Source organism: Amblyomma mixtum, chromosome 3, assembly GCF_055824585.1.
Source record: "Amblyomma mixtum isolate Tamu chromosome 3, ASM5582458v1, whole genome shotgun sequence".
Taxonomy (NCBI): domain Eukaryota; kingdom Metazoa; phylum Arthropoda; class Arachnida; order Ixodida; family Ixodidae; genus Amblyomma; species Amblyomma mixtum.
In genome coordinates, this window is record NC_143014.1 from 26,445,369 (window position 1) to 26,462,574 (window position 17,206).

The window sequence follows — 17,206 nt, forward strand, 5'->3', positions numbered from 1 at the left end:
CAATATGCATGCAGCCGCTGATGCAGCAGCAGCCGCCATCACCACTGTGCCACTGCTACTCGGTGTTTCGAGCCGCCCAGTTGTGCGCCCGTTTTGCTGTTCTTTGCTTTTGCTACTCCACTAAACCTTTCAGTGCCTTCTCTTTCTCAACAACCCATAACGCCTTCCTTTCACATTCACAGCAACCTCCTCCATGCACTTGCTTGCAGTGTGCTTTGCCCCCAAGGCCATTGAAAACCTGGCTTCTTCTAGCAGCTCTCATGCCTGCTGGCAAAGGTCACCTTCGCTACACAATTCATGCTATATTCATATCATGGTTCCGAATGTAACGCAAGGTGCATTCTGAGGAATTATTTGATGTCTCCCGAGAAATACTGCTGATTCTTTATTCTCAATTCGCGGGATAGCAGGAATGCATTCCCTCTAGTCGGAGGCGGGTACCAGGTGAGTGAGAGGCAGTGAACCCCCTCATCCTTATGCATAGCTAACAGCTACCATAAAAAGCTGTCGCAGAAAAATTTGTACTAAGAACACATATGAAGAGTGGCAAATTGGGCTAGTTGGTTCATCACAGAAAACCAAAGCAATGCAAACAAAATGACAACGACAGAGAGAGTAGGCTAAATTAATTTTTTTTTTGCGATATCAAATTTCCACTTTTTCCTGAACAAAATTAAATGTCTCGCGTGTGGATGACTTTTAAAAAGAATATGATATTCAGAACCTGGGTGGTGACCGACCATGCCCCATTTCACACCGACTGATTTTCTCCAGGTTCAGAGAAATTCCTAGTGTCTATCTGGTAACAAAAAAAAGCTTCCTAGAACTTTTTTTCAGCAAAATTTACCTCTAGACTCTAAGCAGTTTGCTTGAAACACGCTGTTTATTTTCGCGGTGCTTCTGCGCAATTTCACTCAAATATATATTTTTTTTTTAGCTTTGGGCCTCACATGAATGGAAGCAGTGATTCTGTTTTAATGAGCCTATGCTGAACATCATGCTGTTGAATTCTGGCAAACATGACAGCTATCGCCTTCAACGAGTTCTTAATTCTTCAAAACTCATGCGGTCGGCAGCACGCATGGACGAGCTAAATGTGACTTCCTGGCCGTGGTTATTTACTGGTTGAGAAAGAATAAGAAATGCCTTTATAAGAAGACACAAAATGCAAGTTGGTCTTCAATTTTTTTTCAGGGAGCATGCTGCAAAGAATGTGCTTAAACATCCAGGATCAACCCTGTGCTTCCTCTTAATGATAGTAGCACTGCCCGGGCAGACATTTTCATGACATTTGGTGTTTCACCAGGATGCTACACGGCATGATGGCTGTCTAAGGCGAGCTGGTGATGACATTACTTTAGGGAACGGGCTACACAACTGATCCCAAAAGAGACCCAAAAATCAATTGAGCAAATAAAGAGGAATAATGATTGTGGAAATAACTGCCTAGCTGGTGGCTATTGAAATCATATATCAACGTGCATTTCTTGAGTGTAATTTCGTAATGAAGCTTTTTTTGACGTCAAAGCCAATTATCTCAAAATATCAAATTTCGCAACAACTGCCTCCTTTTCTCAGGAACCACAAGTGCTAGAAACACTATCTTTGCCCAATACCTAACAAATACCAACAGAGATTCTACTGAACTACAATTATGAAAATTAATGCACAGAATTTTGTTACACATAATGTTTATTGTCCATTTTGCCTGAAAATTAGAGGGTCCAGTGAAAAAATAAACAAAAAATTGCAAACTTTAACACACACACACATGCACGCACAAACTTGCAGAGCGATTTTGAGAAAAATCTTACCATAAATAAAAAGAGAAAACAGTTTTCAGACCAGCATCCCCCTTCAGAAAAAAAATTATACTCTTTAATGCACTAGGATTTCAGGGGTTTTCAAGGACCGAAAGAAATTCCAGGACACTCGAGGCCCTTCAGAACAACTTTTTCATACTCAAGGGTTTTCGAGGTTTTCAAGGACCCACACAGATCCTGCATGGCTGCACCAGAAGGAAAAAAGCTGGTACAAAGCAGGCATGCATGCCCTTGTGGTGCAAAGCCATACCACCAGTTGACGGAGATTGTGTTGAAAAGTATAAATCCAGCAGGCATGCGGCGGTGTTCTTTGGAAATTTCATAAACCTCTATGAAACAGTGTTTGAGAAGAAAAATCAGGGGTATTACTTTTTGGACCACTGTCCACTGTTAAGTTAAATCCTCACATTTTTCCCTTTAAATGGCCCAGTCACAGTACTGGTAAGAAAAAAGTTTAAGGCATGAACTGTTAAATCTCCATTTACAGTAAAAGTACTACAACACAACACCTTTACTCATTCCCAAAACAGGATTTGCTCCAACAGTAGTACTGGAGTGTACATAAGTGCAGCATTTCAACTGCACATCAGTGGAAAGATTACGCAGCAGATCCAGTCAAATAGGAGTGACAAAATCCCTAAGTGTGGAGGTTGCAATGTTCACTGCATAAATCCACCCACCTTGAGCCACTTGTCAACACAGCGGGCATGGAACTCGTGTGCACAGGGAAGCACACGCAGGACCTGCCGGGCTTCGAAGTCACACATGCATACCACACATGAGGTCTGCTCAGACTCATGCGTCTCGGGGTTGAAACGGTACGACAGCAGCTGCTCGATCTCTGCACAGAAAATGGTGCCACCCAGCGACCTTCCTGATGAAACTAGCCTTGGCTATCAAGGGTACGCAGCAACACAACCCTGGTCATACCGTAGAAATGATTATGAATGACTGGCACTGATTTGTTCTCATCAACTCAATCAGAATTCTTCACCACACAACACCTCCCATCTCTAAAGCAGCATGCAGTCACACATGAGGTGTGAATATTTGCATGGTTGCTGCCATTTCAGGCACGGCTGGAGAAATATGGCCAGGAGACACATACCTGCCCTTGGCAAGCCGCGGGGCTTGGCTTCACCCAACCTCTCAGCCAAGCTCAGCAGAGCTTCATAGTTTTCAGCCGCTGGTGATTCAGCAGTTGCCATTTCAGGAGCATATGCTGGCATCGGGTTGTTGGACAGCATGGCACTAGAACCATCGTAAGGCCACCAGCTGCACGAGCAAAGATGCACCAACAGTATCAGCAATACTGGCTGTTCAACTAAAACCACATGTGTGACACACACAACACAGCAGCATGCACAATAAGCACCAAACTGCACAGATTCCAAGCTGACCAAGTCACATCAAAATAAAACATTTCTTTCAAAATAATGCACATTTTGAAATTAAACCGTTAATTTTCCTTGAAAGCTCCTGCAGACATACCAATGTACTATCAAGCACAAAAGTCTCCAGGGCGTGTCAGTAGCAACCAAAACCTATACATCTCTTCTTTGCAGTGAACGGAGACCACACTTGGGGAGATGAGGAATTCAAATGAAGTGACTGTTGGCAGCAGAGTATGTAGCAGTTTTAATGGAAAACTTTCAAGGGTTTTCAAGGGCTCTTCTGGCCCTGGCATAATAATTTCAAGGACCTAAAGCAATGTTGTATGTAGTAGCGTGGGCAGAAAATGTTGTTGTTATCGCAATAAATTAATAATAAAAATATTGTTATCGCAATAAAAAAGAAATAGCCACACACTGCCTTGAAATACTCATCAGTAAACACACACACACACATACTGCCTTGAAGCACACGCTAGTTAAGCATATCAACAATGTGCTTGAACTTTCTGCAATTACACAATCAATTACTTGGACCTACAGCATCTTTTCTTCCGCAGTTTTTCTAAGACTGTTTGATGTCTTAATATATGTGATGCCATTTGCTTTCTCAGCTTTTTTGGCGCAACTGTATCCAACTACCATCAAGTCCGCAATATTTTTTCTTTTGCTTCTTTTTCTCGTGCCTGTCATCAATTTCACCTTAATTTTTTATTGCCTCATCTGCTGACCTTCATATTTCTGCTCATCCAGGTACGCTTGGTACTGAATCCATGCGGCTGAAACAGATGTCCGCAGCTCCATTGTTGTCGCAACTTTAAGGACGCCATCCACCGTTTATAGCATCACACAGCATTCTTTGCGGCCTGTGAAAATTTCCTCCATGATTTCAATGGAGATGTTGCGATTAATGCTAAATCCCCTTTCAACAGTAGCTTGCCCAAGATTTAAAATAAGCAGAACTTTCACCACACTACAGAAGTTCGAGCATGAAGTATGGAACTTCAAAAGAGTGCAAAAAACTCATCTAAACTCATCTAAAAGGCTGTGCTTTTCTTCCTAGAACAACTCCGTGTACTCGACCAAAACAGCATCGCACAGGCGATTGCTCAACCGGTTTGCTTCAATGAGGGCATCCAAAATTTTCCTGAAGCCTTTCCTAACAGTTGCATAAAGCAGGATTTGAAGCCCTATTTCAAACTGAATGGTATATGAGAAAGCTCACTAGCGGAATTGTGCATGGGGATTTCGAAGGGTGGCTGAATTGAGGCACCATCATCAGGGCAAGCAAACCCTGTAAAAATCCCCTCTTGCATGGTTCACTGTAAACAGAGACTCCAGAACAGGTGAGGGAGGGGGAAGATTTTTCTGACCGTTTCCGCTAAAATTTCACAAGTTCTACGAGGTTGTAAATGTAAAGAAAATGTGAATGAACCAGTTGAGACCACAGCCAGTTTTAAAGCTTTTCCGCTGCACCAACTAAACCAATACTGTGCCAAGTACTGATCCCAGTTTATGAGCATGATTACAGGAATTGAAACAGATTATTCGCAAAGTTCTTAATGCAAGAATATATTTTTCGTGCGTATGCCTTTCTTTCAAACTCACGTTTGATTTATATTTTGACATGATTAAAAAATGCCAGTTACGCACTCAGAATAGCTATAGAAATTGTAAGATATCACTTTAAAGCCGTTTCTAGCACTGGCTTTGCAGAAAAAAAAAAGGGATACACAGATGTACAAATAACTTGCAGAAAGACCTCAAATGTGGTACTGTGAAGGACTGCATATGTGAGGCCTATGCATTGCTCAAAAGAACTTACTCTGTCGGCTAGTGCCAGAAACATTGTGCCTATCTCCAGAATTACTGACGCGGACATGTCTTCGAAGGCGTTGCTGTGGAATGTGGTGGGTGCTATAGAGGACAGACGACCACAAACAGCCAGAGGAGAGAAGATGAGAGGCTCCGTGTGGTGCCAAACGCTCAACACAATTCCCTGCGGCTTGGGGTTTGCAGTTTGGAACCAGAAACAGTAACACAGAGATTTGAGCTAGTTGGTTCATGTTCGAAACTTTAACCAGCCCTGTCCCCTGCTGCAGCAATGGTAAAAATTTCGAACTAGATAAAGTATGTCGACATTTGTAATTAGAGTCAACTTTTTTTTTTTGGCTAGCAGGGGGCTACGGGTTGGCAGGTAGACTAAGCAGCAGTATACGTAATCGCAAAGCATGCCTAATACGGGTAGCGCGTTCGCGAAAATTTTGTCTTGGTCCCATTTTTTTTTTTTTTGCTGTGCTCAGTTAATTCGAAAACCTGGTTAAATTGAATATTTTCCGCTGCCCTAAGGACTTCGAATCAACGAGATCTTGCTATACATCCATCATTATTAGCGCTCCTTCCTCAACTGAAGAAGTGTTGCAATAAAGAATGCTTTAACTCTTTTTGTTAGCACGAACTATGCTTCAATCACTGGTGATCAACGGATTCTAAGCGTGACTTCAGCTGCTGAGGATTTGTTGCGCTATGTAATTTGTTGTTCAGACATTCTACTTCAGTTTCTTGTGTAGTTTGTATTTTTGCCCACAAGGCAGCAATTTTGAAACACCCCTGAAGTGACGTTCCAGAGTAGAGCACTCGTGGGACGGCGTCAGCTGCAGAGACAGTGTGCACTAGGAAAAATCCCGCTTTGCGCGATTTCGCTGCACCTGCAGGAGATTTTTTTTGGTGCTTGAAGCAGCAGTAATGAGGATGATATTGCATAGTCCGAATTTGATTCTGCCAAAGAAACTGCCCAACCTCAGCACGAAACGTGAGCACCCAACCGCCCCGTACATTCAGTTTTCTGCTTCTTGTCAGTTTCTTTCCTTGTGGAGCGGGTTTAAGCATCGCACTGATGTCATCAATGATATGCCTGGTTTCTGTAACGTTTTGACATCATATGGGCAAGATTTACTTCCATCTGCCCAAAAAAGAAGACTCCAGGCCCTGATGAAATCAGGGCGCCCACCACAGACTGACACTTCGTAATAACCTAAAGCTGTTCGCAAAAGCTGTGGATGTCTTCAGAATGGTGCTAAAACGTCCGAAACGCTTTCCGAAATAGTTTCTTCAAAAACCAAAGTATTATAAAAATTTTCAAGCAATTTACAGTCAAACCTCCTTATAATGAACACTGATATTATGAATTGTTGGCTATATCAAACAGTTTGTAAATGTTTTCAACAAACACATGCAGTTCTTACTTTATATATCAAAGGCAGTTTGCTATAAAACGGATAAACTGAACTGCTAAGCGCCAAGCTGTGCCTGCTCGGATGGCCGGCAGCAGGCTTTGCCTCACTACATGTGCGACTAGTGGTGGTGCGGCAAGTGTTAGTGCCATGGTTCATGTTTTATCTCCCTTTTACCAACAGCACCACAAAAAATATAGCGGTGAGAACAGCTGGTAGCCAGTGATGTGAGGATGCGTCCCTACTCGTCCCCTGTGGTTGGCTTCCCAGCAATACACCCTCCCGAGCTTTAGTTACTTCACCTAACAAGGGAGGGCGGCGGCATCGCAGCGACAGGAGCACCACGAATGGCGTGATTGCTGCGTGAGCGCGCAAGGGAGATGGCCCTCTTCGGTTCGGGAAGCGGACATGTACGGACTGTTTGGCGTGAGGCTCTGCTCTTCGCCAGTGGGGTGAAGCCTTGTGGGGAGGAACATTCTCCCGCATCTAGACTTGTTTGGCCATGGAGTATCCCCTGCCCTAGTGTGGGCGAAAATTCGCTCATAACCTTCCTGGTGAGCTGGACGTCCTCGATTTCTCAGTGTGTTTTGTTGCTAGCTGGCATTATTGTTGTTGTAGCAATAAATGCCTTGTTTGTGTCAGCAAGAGTGTCGTTCCTTTGTTCCCTCAGAGCAAGGCCCGCCGCGGTCGACATGCACTTGGTAGCGTATGCGACCACAGTGTGAGTTCTCAGCAGTCTTAAGCCGCAGTTAAACGGGGAAAACATATTTATCCCCCCCCCCCCCCCCCCCCCCAATTAAAACCCCACAGTGGTCAGAACCCGTTTGCACCTCTCGCACCCACAGATAGTGCCTCGGAATCAGTGACATGGTCGGTTGCTGCTTTCCAGCGGCCACCCTCTGCTAAAGTCGACTGCAACTGACCAGAGGTGGTGACAACGGCGCTAGCTTTCGTCCTGGCGTCTGAGTTTCTACACGACACTTCTGTAATGTGAGGAAGCAACGCTGGCTGGCGTTTGACGTGCTGCCACCGCGCATTGCACTGCTTTGCAGAAGCCAACCTGGCCACGCTTGCTGCTCGTTTCTTTGCAGCCTCTGCAATCACAGTGAGTAGCTTCGAAATGGTGCTAAAGCTACAGAAAAGGTCTCTCCCAGTTGCTGTTCTTTCGCTCATTTAATTTTGCTTCTCCAGCTTGAGTTTCTGGAGAAATTTCATAATACAAATTTGGGCTATATCGAACCATATTAGTTTTTTACCTATTCGCTATAAGGAGTTACCACTGTATTGCCTTTTGTAATTTTGATGCAAATAGATCATCACAAATGGTAATGAGGATACACTTTTTTGTTTTTCTGCAATTTTTTTTTGCTTTAAATACATTTTTAGCTCGACTGATAATGTCGAAAAATATGTTTATCAAGCATTATTTCGTAGGGGTGTGCGAATATTCGATATTTTGAATACGAATCAAATTATGTTCGATACTTGATTCGAATTCGAGAAATTGACACTTGAAAATTCCCGAACACTCGCCAGCAATCTTGTATCACGCCGACTTTCATAAATTCGACTGTGGCAAAACCCCCTTCGAACAATCGCAATGTGAAAGCACGCTTTTTTTTATCCTTATCCTTCCGCAATATGCTGCATACTTAATGCCTCCACCCATGGCATTCGTCCTGTCGCCTACATAATTCTCTAAGCATGACCTCTGCTGTCTCATTTCGGTGAACTACGCTTTGCGGGAAAGCCTACTCGCAAAATTTCGCGTGAGGCTCCTGAAGGGGCGAGTCGAAGTGTCACAACAGGGCTAGCAATGCTGCAAAAATCCCGCCTATTGCATGGTGCATTGTAACTCGTGCACCTATTAAATGCACTTAACGGCAGGCATGATGTCATTCGGAGGGCCCCTGTTGCTAGGCCAAAAAATAGCCTGGGCGCGCATTTTCGGTTTCAGAGCTTCACTGCTCACCCGCACCACCAACTGCAGCTGTCAGGCTGCACATTCGTTGGTAATCCAATTTCAGCTTCGTGCCGCTTTCGGACGCCGACTGGCGCATCACTGGTCATTTCTTTTTCTTTTCTAGAAGCAGGCTCGCTGTTCCAACGCCAGTGTGCGTTCGCATTGTTCTTCCAGCACACCGAAATTGGGCGCCCATCATGGGTTTACATGTGTTATTACACAATGGGCCACCTCAGAAGACTTTTTTTTGCGTTTCTGCATTTTTGGCAGGCTTTTTTTTTTTATCAGGGGCCACGGGGCGTTTTATTATTCGACCTTCGGATTATTCGGGCATTTCTTCAGGTCCCCTGAACTCTGAATTAATGAGGTTTTACTAGCCATCAAGTTATTTTTTGTTCCCAGTCTTGTCATTTTATGAATTTCATTTTGCATGACCACATAACAGGTTGGACACTGTTATGCTGTATAATCAGTGCTACTGCAGAGTGAAGAATTTAATTGCACAACAAGAAAAAAAAATGTATTAACTGCACAAGCTTTAGCAGGTACACACCATGAGACCTGACTGCTGACTTCCCTTTAAAACCCACATTTCTGCACACTTCACACCAACACCATTCTGGTCTTGTGCATGCCGACAGTTTACACGTTTCTCAAGCATTAAACACTTGAGCTGAGCTCAGTGCATGAGCTCAGCTCGATCACATGCTAAGGCAAGAAGTGCGTATACTAATATGAAGGAAAGCAAGCTGCACTCACAAGAGGTGCAGTAGGAAGCCTGGGTGTGGGGGCGGTGGTGGTGGAGGTGGTGTGGCGGCCATCAAAGGACTGCGCCAGCGACGGCCAGAGCTGCGTCGCCCATGAACCAGGCGGCGGGGATGCACCTGCAGTGAAGACCAGACACACCAACATGCACCTCTGACAAGACCCAAGCAGGCAAAAAACATTTTAAGGGGCCTCAAAGCCACCTTCATGCATGGTGGATACGCACGCTCAGCAGGCAGAGGCTGCCAGCTCTCACCAAACTATACTATATACTACACACAGGCCTCAAACAAAATGCAAAGCTATGTTCCTCTTTTCTTCAGCGCAGCAAGCCCCTTCACACTGCTTTATGTTACAGACAACCTGAATATTTAGGAGGGTATGGCTTAGACCAGTTGTTAACTCTTAATAGGCCTGAAGAAGAACCACAAAATAACGATGGATGGAGGCAACAGTACCCCTCAGTGCTGCCTCCTTCTGCTATCCACTTTTTTTTTTTTTTTTGTGATTCTTCGGGCCTATAACTTGCATGCCTCCAGTTTGGAAAAGGTCAACAGGCAATGTAGCAGTGCATAAATTGTACAACAATATACATTTCATACATTGTGCAGTATTTTTTTATATTACACAGTCGTGCAGCTGTAAATGGTGCACCATTCCCAAAGCTCGGCAGCAGGACCGAAAAGGTCAGCGATAGTGGCACAGCCATCAGTTGTAAGCCAGCCTTTTGCTCCACACCTGACAACCTTGATGAACCTGACAAATCTGCCAACCTTGTTTCCCAGTCAGCTACACGCATGTGCTAAAAACACACAAACTTGCGCATCGTCATATGGGGGTGCTGGCACGGTCCACTGTGCTTCTTCCACCCTACATGCATTTTGTTCCCTTCCTTCCCCACAACAATGGCTCGCTACGAAGGAGAAAGAAGGGTGGCTGCAACAGCCAGCAGCAAAGGAGAACAAACTGAAGGCAACAGCCGTGCGTCAGTATCACTGCCTTGTTTCGGTCCGCTACAGACCAACAAGTCAGTGACATAGAACGCAAGAATTTCTCCATTAAACAGGAGATTTCACTGCAGTACATTTCTCTACAGTAGTGTTCAAACAATACATGTGAAAAATAGGGATATGGCAATGCCCACTGGCATTCATTACAGATCATTACATAGCAGAGGTGTTGGACTGCATTTTAGGGTACAGTGTAGTATAGCAATGCATACTGCAATCACTCCTTCTCATGATCCAAGGATAACCCCAGCAGAAAGTAGATGTCACCTACTCAAAAATGCATCCTTGCAAACATGTTGGATAGCAACATGGGGAAGTTAAGAGCTAGTTTCCCAACACACTAAAGAATGAATGGATGAATGAAAAAGGCAGTAACATGGCACGACCTCCACCAGTGCCCACTGCTCCAAGCATGACAAGAGTTGAGAGCCAAGAAAAAAAAACTACAAGGTAGCCTTTGGGTTAGCCATATAGCTGTGCATTCCTCCGCCATAGCCTTGCAAGCCAATAGGCCACCAGTCACCTCCCACCCTCTTCCCTTTTGCACTTTCCCCTAAATGTGGAGACGGGGACTTGCCTTTCCCCTCTGCCATGATGACAGGTGGCAAATTCAATTAACTCCTATTAAGCTAGATTAACGTCTTATGGCTGATCCCACGGTAGAATAGGGTGAGCTCACGGGCTAGTTGGTTATTCATAATAATTTTTCAACAGCGCATGCTACACAAGGACACAAGACGAGGAAACACACACACGAGCGCTGAACTGCAACTTTATTTGAGAAGAGGCGCCAACCTCTACATATATACCCTCAAGGAACCGCCCACTAGGGTAAAACCTAAAATAAAGTTGCAGTTCAGCGCTCGTGTGTCTGTTTCCTCGTCTTGTGTCCTTGTGTAGCATGCGCTGTTGAAAAATTATCACGGTAGAATGCAGGGCAATATGGCTAAAATCAAAGCTGCAAAAATTTAATAGGATTTCAAAAAGACCCATCCAATAATAATAATTTTCTCAAAGTGTCCCAGACCCATTCCACCCTGAATGAATGGATGAATGAAAAAAATATGCTGCAACATGCCACAGCCTTCAGGTCACTGCTCCCAGCACAATGAGAGTTGAGAATCAAGAGAAAAAAAAAAAACACGTTTGATTGCTCACTTGTAATTGGCACTTTAAAATGAGATTTCGTTTTTCTTTTCTTGCAACATTGTATCCAGTGCACCCAGATGCGACTTCACTAATGCACACAAGAGCATGGACTGCTTAAACACATCAAAAATAAATTTCAAAAAATTGATGCCAAGGTTATTTTACATGTACTCACAATTAAAAGTAGGAGCATGAAGCTTGGTTTAGCATACTAGTTAAGCAGAAAGGCATGCATCTGGTGTATACAGATCCACAGAGGTCCAGAGAAGTTGAAAAAAAAAAAAAATTGGTAATGAGGAAACGAAAAGCAACCCCATCGTGAAGGAAAGGAACGAGTGAAAGGAAGAGAGAAAGCCACCTGGGGCACCACAGCCAGAATTGATCCCTCAGCTGAACACTGCTGAGCCACAGTGGCAGGTGGACCAGTTGGCTCAAGCATGAAAAGGCTTCTAACATTGGCAATGGTGCATGCAACCACTGCAGTTGTGTTCCACATCTGCACTGCAAGTAGGGAGGCACAGAACGCACCATGCATATGAAGTCTGACTGAGGAGTCATGGTGGTCACAGTGTCTGGCAGGAGGTGAGAGATCGGAGGTGAAGGAGAGTGCGTGCCCGGTGCTGCATGGTGGCTTATCTGGGGAGAGAGGCCGCCATAAGCACCCCCATTCCGCCGCTGCTCAGCCAGAAGCTCCAGCTCTGGCTCCTGAGACTGCAAGAGAAGAAGAGCACTCCCGCTGATGCTCCCATCTCATAAACAGCTAGAAATGCTCCCACACCCTGGTGCACAACCATCATCTCGAAATATTGCTTAACCCTCTGTGGCGTGAGGGGCCAAATTTAAGCCCACTTCTTTGGTTGCACCTGCAGACAAGCACAGGGCACAATTTAAGCCAGTTTGTATGTTGCTGCCAGCTCATGAATTTGAAAAGAAAAGCTTTAGTAGACCACTTATATGACATATGTCGTGGGGGCTGCAAAAATCTGCACTAAAGATGGGTAGCTTTCCTATATATGTTTTTATATGTTCACAGGTACTGATCTACAATAAAACCTCGTTGATACGTTTTTTAAAAAATTGCCAAATCTGGGAAAACATATGATCCAAACCACCTAATTTCGAAAAATGCATCTGCTGAATGAAGTACAAAGACATTTATTGACAATTTCACTTTAAAAAAACGTCGATTAGCATTTCTTGTCATAAGATCTGAACAGATCCTTTTCTTGTGCTCACAGAATTCAGTATGTGTAAGTGCTGTCTTTAGTGCGGAAGGAACTTTTAACTCTTTCCCTACCATGGGGAAAATGACCATTTTCTGAAGGTTTCAGTACATTTTTTTTTTCTGTAAAAATTATAGCATTCAATATTGATTGCAACACCCAAAAACAGCTGAATAAAGGTGCTTTCTATTAATATACGTTTAAACAACAAATTCCATGTTGCAACAAAAAATTTTACTTGCTAAAAATGAGATTTTAGAAAAAAAAGTCAACAAAACTTGCAAAAACACGCTTGTATATAAAAAGAAAAAAATGTTAAAATTTTTTTTAAATGTGCAAAATGTTTGCTACTCTATTGGCCACTCTCTGCAAAAAAAAAATCACTTCTATCTTGAATAGTATTGTTGCTACAAAACAATAACTGGAAACCCTATAGTTGTGCATCGGAGCGCGGCCGCCTGTGTTTCAGGTTGGTTTCCATCATCACCGATGTGAAAACTGAATCATCTTGACGATGATTCATGCAGCATTTTCTGAATCATGCAGCATTTTCAGGCTTGTTGTTGCACAGTACGCCGATTAAACCAGTAACAGACGAAACGGAGTCCTGAGATTTGCTATGTCTTAGAGCGCGTGCCGCGCATGCGGAGGCTGCCAAGCGACTTTGATGGTACCGCATCCTCGGAGTGCGTTCAAAAAATGCAGTTTTGTAGCAGTAAAAAAAACTATATCGGAAACAAAACTTCAGTTCTCCGGCTACAAGCCAGACGCGCATCGTGCCTGTAAGCAACGCGGAAGGCTCCGAAGTCGAGCAGCAAAGGCGTCATCTGCGGGCAACATGGCGAGCAATGAGCGCAAGTCCGCGTCTTCATTTCTTTGCAGCGCGTTAGAAAGTGCCCCCTCGCGGGGCAAAAAAAAAACTACATCGGAAACAAACCTTTGGTTCCTGGCCTACAAACTACATCTGCAGCGTAGTCATTAGCAACGCAGAAGGTTCTGAAATCGGGGCATGAAATTATCGTTAGCGGGCTAACGATGCTCAATGGGCGTGGTAGGGAAAGAGTTAACGCGTCCACTCCGTCAGCGGCAATTAGGAAAGTAACCAAAATCTCTTCCTTGTCAGCTTTAGATGCTTCGCTCCTTGGCACCTAAGTACAGTGGGAAAGCCACCATGGCAGCTCCCAGTCCCAGCCCGCTCGTATACAAGTGCATCGCTGTAGTTCATTTATGCCTCGCCCCCTTTCCCTTATTCACAGGCAAATGAACCTCGGTGTTTCTCCTCTTCATGTTGCGTCCCCATAAAATGGCTCCTGGAATGCTTGCGTGCCTTTTTGTTGTCATTAATGGTGGTGGTAGTAGTAGCGGTAATGCCTCGCCTCTTGGTTTATTGAGGTTTAACGTCCCAAAGCGACTAAGGCTATGAGGGACGCCGTAGTGGAGGGCTCCGGAAATTTCGACCACCTGGGGTTCTTTAACGTGCACTGCCATCGCACAGCACACGGGCCTCTAGAATTTCACCTCCATCAAAATGTGACCATTGCAGCCAGTATATGTCTTTCAGCTCAACAGCCAAGCACCATAACCAGTGAGCCACCCGTTGGCTTGGTTTCAATTTTTTTAGCTTTGCTCCAGCTCGCAGCAATGGCAGCTAAACCAGCCAGCATCAGAGAGCCAACTGATGCTTCGGATGCTGACTGACGTGTCACTGGCATCTTCTACACAACCCCGCCCACCCCTTTTTTCCACCCAACCTCGGCACCGCTCAGTGTTCTGCTCGCGTGCTTCCGTTCTTCCAGTGTGTCAAAACTGCGTGTGTGCCAAATACAGTAAAGTTACTCGGACCAGCAAAAATCAGTTGTTGGTGATGGCATGGCTCTGAGGATGCTCTCTGGTGATTATTTGGATGCTTACTAAACACAGTGTTAGTTTATAAAAGAAACGCTCACAAACACCTTCCATCCTGCTCTTATTGTCCCTTTATGTGGTAATTATTCATTTTCAGTTATGTTTTCAATTTTGTTTACGCCTTGTGGAAGTGCCGCATTTTCCCAAATACGATGCGGTGGTGAATATAACACGAGTTTGATTTCATGTGGAAACAAACTTTTTGCGTGGACACTGTGTCACTTTCTGCAGTCTCAGCGTCGTTTAAGAAGCAACAATCAAGAAACGCATGTGACAGAGTCGAGGCGCAGTGGTACTGCTCACGCAGTGCGTTGCGCTGCCATGCTGCGAATGTTTGACCTTTTCTTCCCTTCTCTACTATTCACTGCATTTCTACCGCGGTACTTAATTGGTGCGAGGAGTCCTCCCCTATTGGACTCATCCACTATCTGTGCGGGCTGGCACACATTTTTATTTTTTCCTTCCTTTAGTCCCAATATAATCTATGTCTTTCCTTTTTTTTATTGTATGGGCTGGGACACATTTTTCTTGTTTCTTTTTTTTAGTCCCAATATATAGTAAATAGCGTGTAAAGGCGGGTTTCTTTTTTTCCCCAGATTTGAGGGCCAATTTTTGTGGTGCGGCCCATACACGCTCATGTCACAAGAAGTCGCGCAGCATGACCTACAACATCATGCCAATGTACATGGACTGTGTGATGGGCACTTCCTCTGCAGCCGCTATTCACCCCAGACCACCTTGGTTAATTTCAGTTGGTCCTTTTCCCCGAGACTACCGAATTTCTTATTGTATTCCTGACCATTCGCCGACTTCCCCAGATGCATAATATTTCGCTGACAATTCCACGTTCTCTAGACACCCCACCACAGCCATGTTCACTGCAAATGAGCCTGTGCTCACCTGTGACAGCAGTGTAGCATGCTGGGGTGCCCTCTGGTGGGTGGCCAGGGGAGCGGCAGCTGCAGCCATCATCTGGTGAGTGGGATGGAGGAAAGCTGGGGCTGCAAACTGGTGGTGGTGGAAGCAGCATCCACAGGGTGCCACATGGTGGTGGTGGTGGTGGTGGCCCGAGGCCGCAAGCAGTGGCGTAGCGAAGAAGGAGGGCGTGAAGAGGGGCAGGTGGTAGTGGGGCGCCCCCGCAGCTCCTCCAGCCGCGCCCGCTGCCCCCAGGGGGCCCCCGCCATTCGCTAGGCTGCTGCTCGTGCTGCACACGGCAAAGGGCTGCGCTGGCACAGCCGAGGCCAGGGTCACAGGTACCTGCCAGAGAGGGGAGCTCTTATTTCACCTCCTCCCTCATGCACATTGGCATCGCATGTAGATGAAACCCCTCTCCATAAGCTGGCTGGCTGGTTGCTGACCGTCATCGACAGAAACAAATGCAAGCAAACCTTTTCAATGCATGCAAGCCAGGTGTCCAATCAAGAAAAACTCTGCCTCAAACTCACTCTTTCAGACCGAAACTGTGCACAACAACCAATGGTAACAGCAGCAAAATCCTCTCCATCTGTGTCCATACTTGTTGAAGCAGCTGCTACTATCTTATGCTTTCAGTGTATATGTACCATGAATATTACTTCAGGGGCGCAACAGCTAAAGTAGAATTTGGAGCAATTTTTGAAGTAGGAAAATCTTAGATTTGGAGCAGAAAAATCCAAATTTGGAGCAGGCTATAGAAAAAAAAAGCTTGCTTTACAGCACTAAATGTTAAATTTTGAGCAGTTTATCGGGAAAAAAGCGTAATTTTGGAAATAAAAATGAAAAGGTGTGAATATTTACAGCAGTAATTTACCAGCACCAACACCAGCAACGTGGCAAAACCGCAAACCATAAAAACTAAAGAGGTTAAAAAATTGTTTTTAAACCTCTTTACATAAAACTAACTACAGCACAATTATGTTTTAGCTTCAATGGGCAAGGTCCTGCAAAACCTGACCAATGAATTCTGCAGAAACCCACAAGGTGGAGGTCGATTTGTACAAACCTGCAGAGCAGGTTGATCTAAAGCTTTAAACAGTTATAGGACCAAGCAAAGGAATGCAAAACGTGCAAAAAAAAGGTAGGTATGAAAACTGCGTACATATTTATTTGTACTTGAATGAGCACTTACATACGAGTAGCATCCGACTAGATTGGACCATGGCTAGCCCCAACTTATCTGTACATCGTAGCAGCTCACTAGACTAGACCACGACTAGACACATGACAAGACCAAGCCACTCATGCACGATTATAACCTCACTACAGTTGAATACAACTTAAGCATGCAGTGAAGCTCCGACCACATTCGGGACCACCGCACAGCATTCCTCCACAACAAGTAAGCAATCAGTTGTTAAAACTTTTCCTGTTACCAAAACAAGAAGGTAACCACAAGAAAAAAATTAAAAGCTCCAGAATTCTGTCACCTGGCTTGTTTATTGAAGTCAAGCACTAAAAAGCTGATTTCATTTACTATTGTGATTGGCTAGCGGAGTGCTACAGGACGCCTCGGACCATGCCCAGTGTTAACCGCTGTATTCTTAAGTTGTACGCTACTAGAGCAGCACATGCATGTCTAATGACATCAATGCTCGGCAACTTCGAGGAGCTGCATAAAGACATGTGCAACACGTGCGTCAAAAGCAAGTGGCCAGAGTCACAGGTACCTAAAAGGAAGTGGCACTAAAAACATGACTGTATCAGTAAAAAAATCCTGCAGACAATCCAATCGTGGAGAGTAGATGAAAGCATGAAATACACTGCAG

At 44.6% G+C, this 17,206-nt stretch overlaps 1 protein-coding gene across 3 annotated transcripts in view; it reads right to left on the minus strand.

Annotated features, from left to right (window-relative positions):
* LOC149349479 (uncharacterized) overlaps nucleotides 1–17,206 on the minus strand; it is a 135,109-nt gene that overhangs the window by 2,056 nt on the left and 115,847 nt on the right. For 2 of the 3 annotated variants that reach the window (XM_089578446.1, XM_089578448.1), the window contains 5 exons: nucleotides 15,363–15,719; nucleotides 11,863–12,045; nucleotides 9,170–9,294; nucleotides 2,932–3,098; nucleotides 2,504–2,664 (listed from right to left, as the gene is read on the minus strand). In XM_089578446.1, the coding sequence (XP_089434572.1) occupies nucleotides 2,504–2,664; nucleotides 2,932–3,098; nucleotides 9,170–9,294; nucleotides 11,863–12,045; nucleotides 15,363–15,719 (993 nt within the window). The remainder of the gene's footprint in view (nucleotides 1–2,503; nucleotides 2,665–2,931; nucleotides 3,099–9,169; nucleotides 9,295–11,862; nucleotides 12,046–15,362; nucleotides 15,720–17,206) is intronic. The other variant, XM_089578447.1, reaches the window with a different exon arrangement.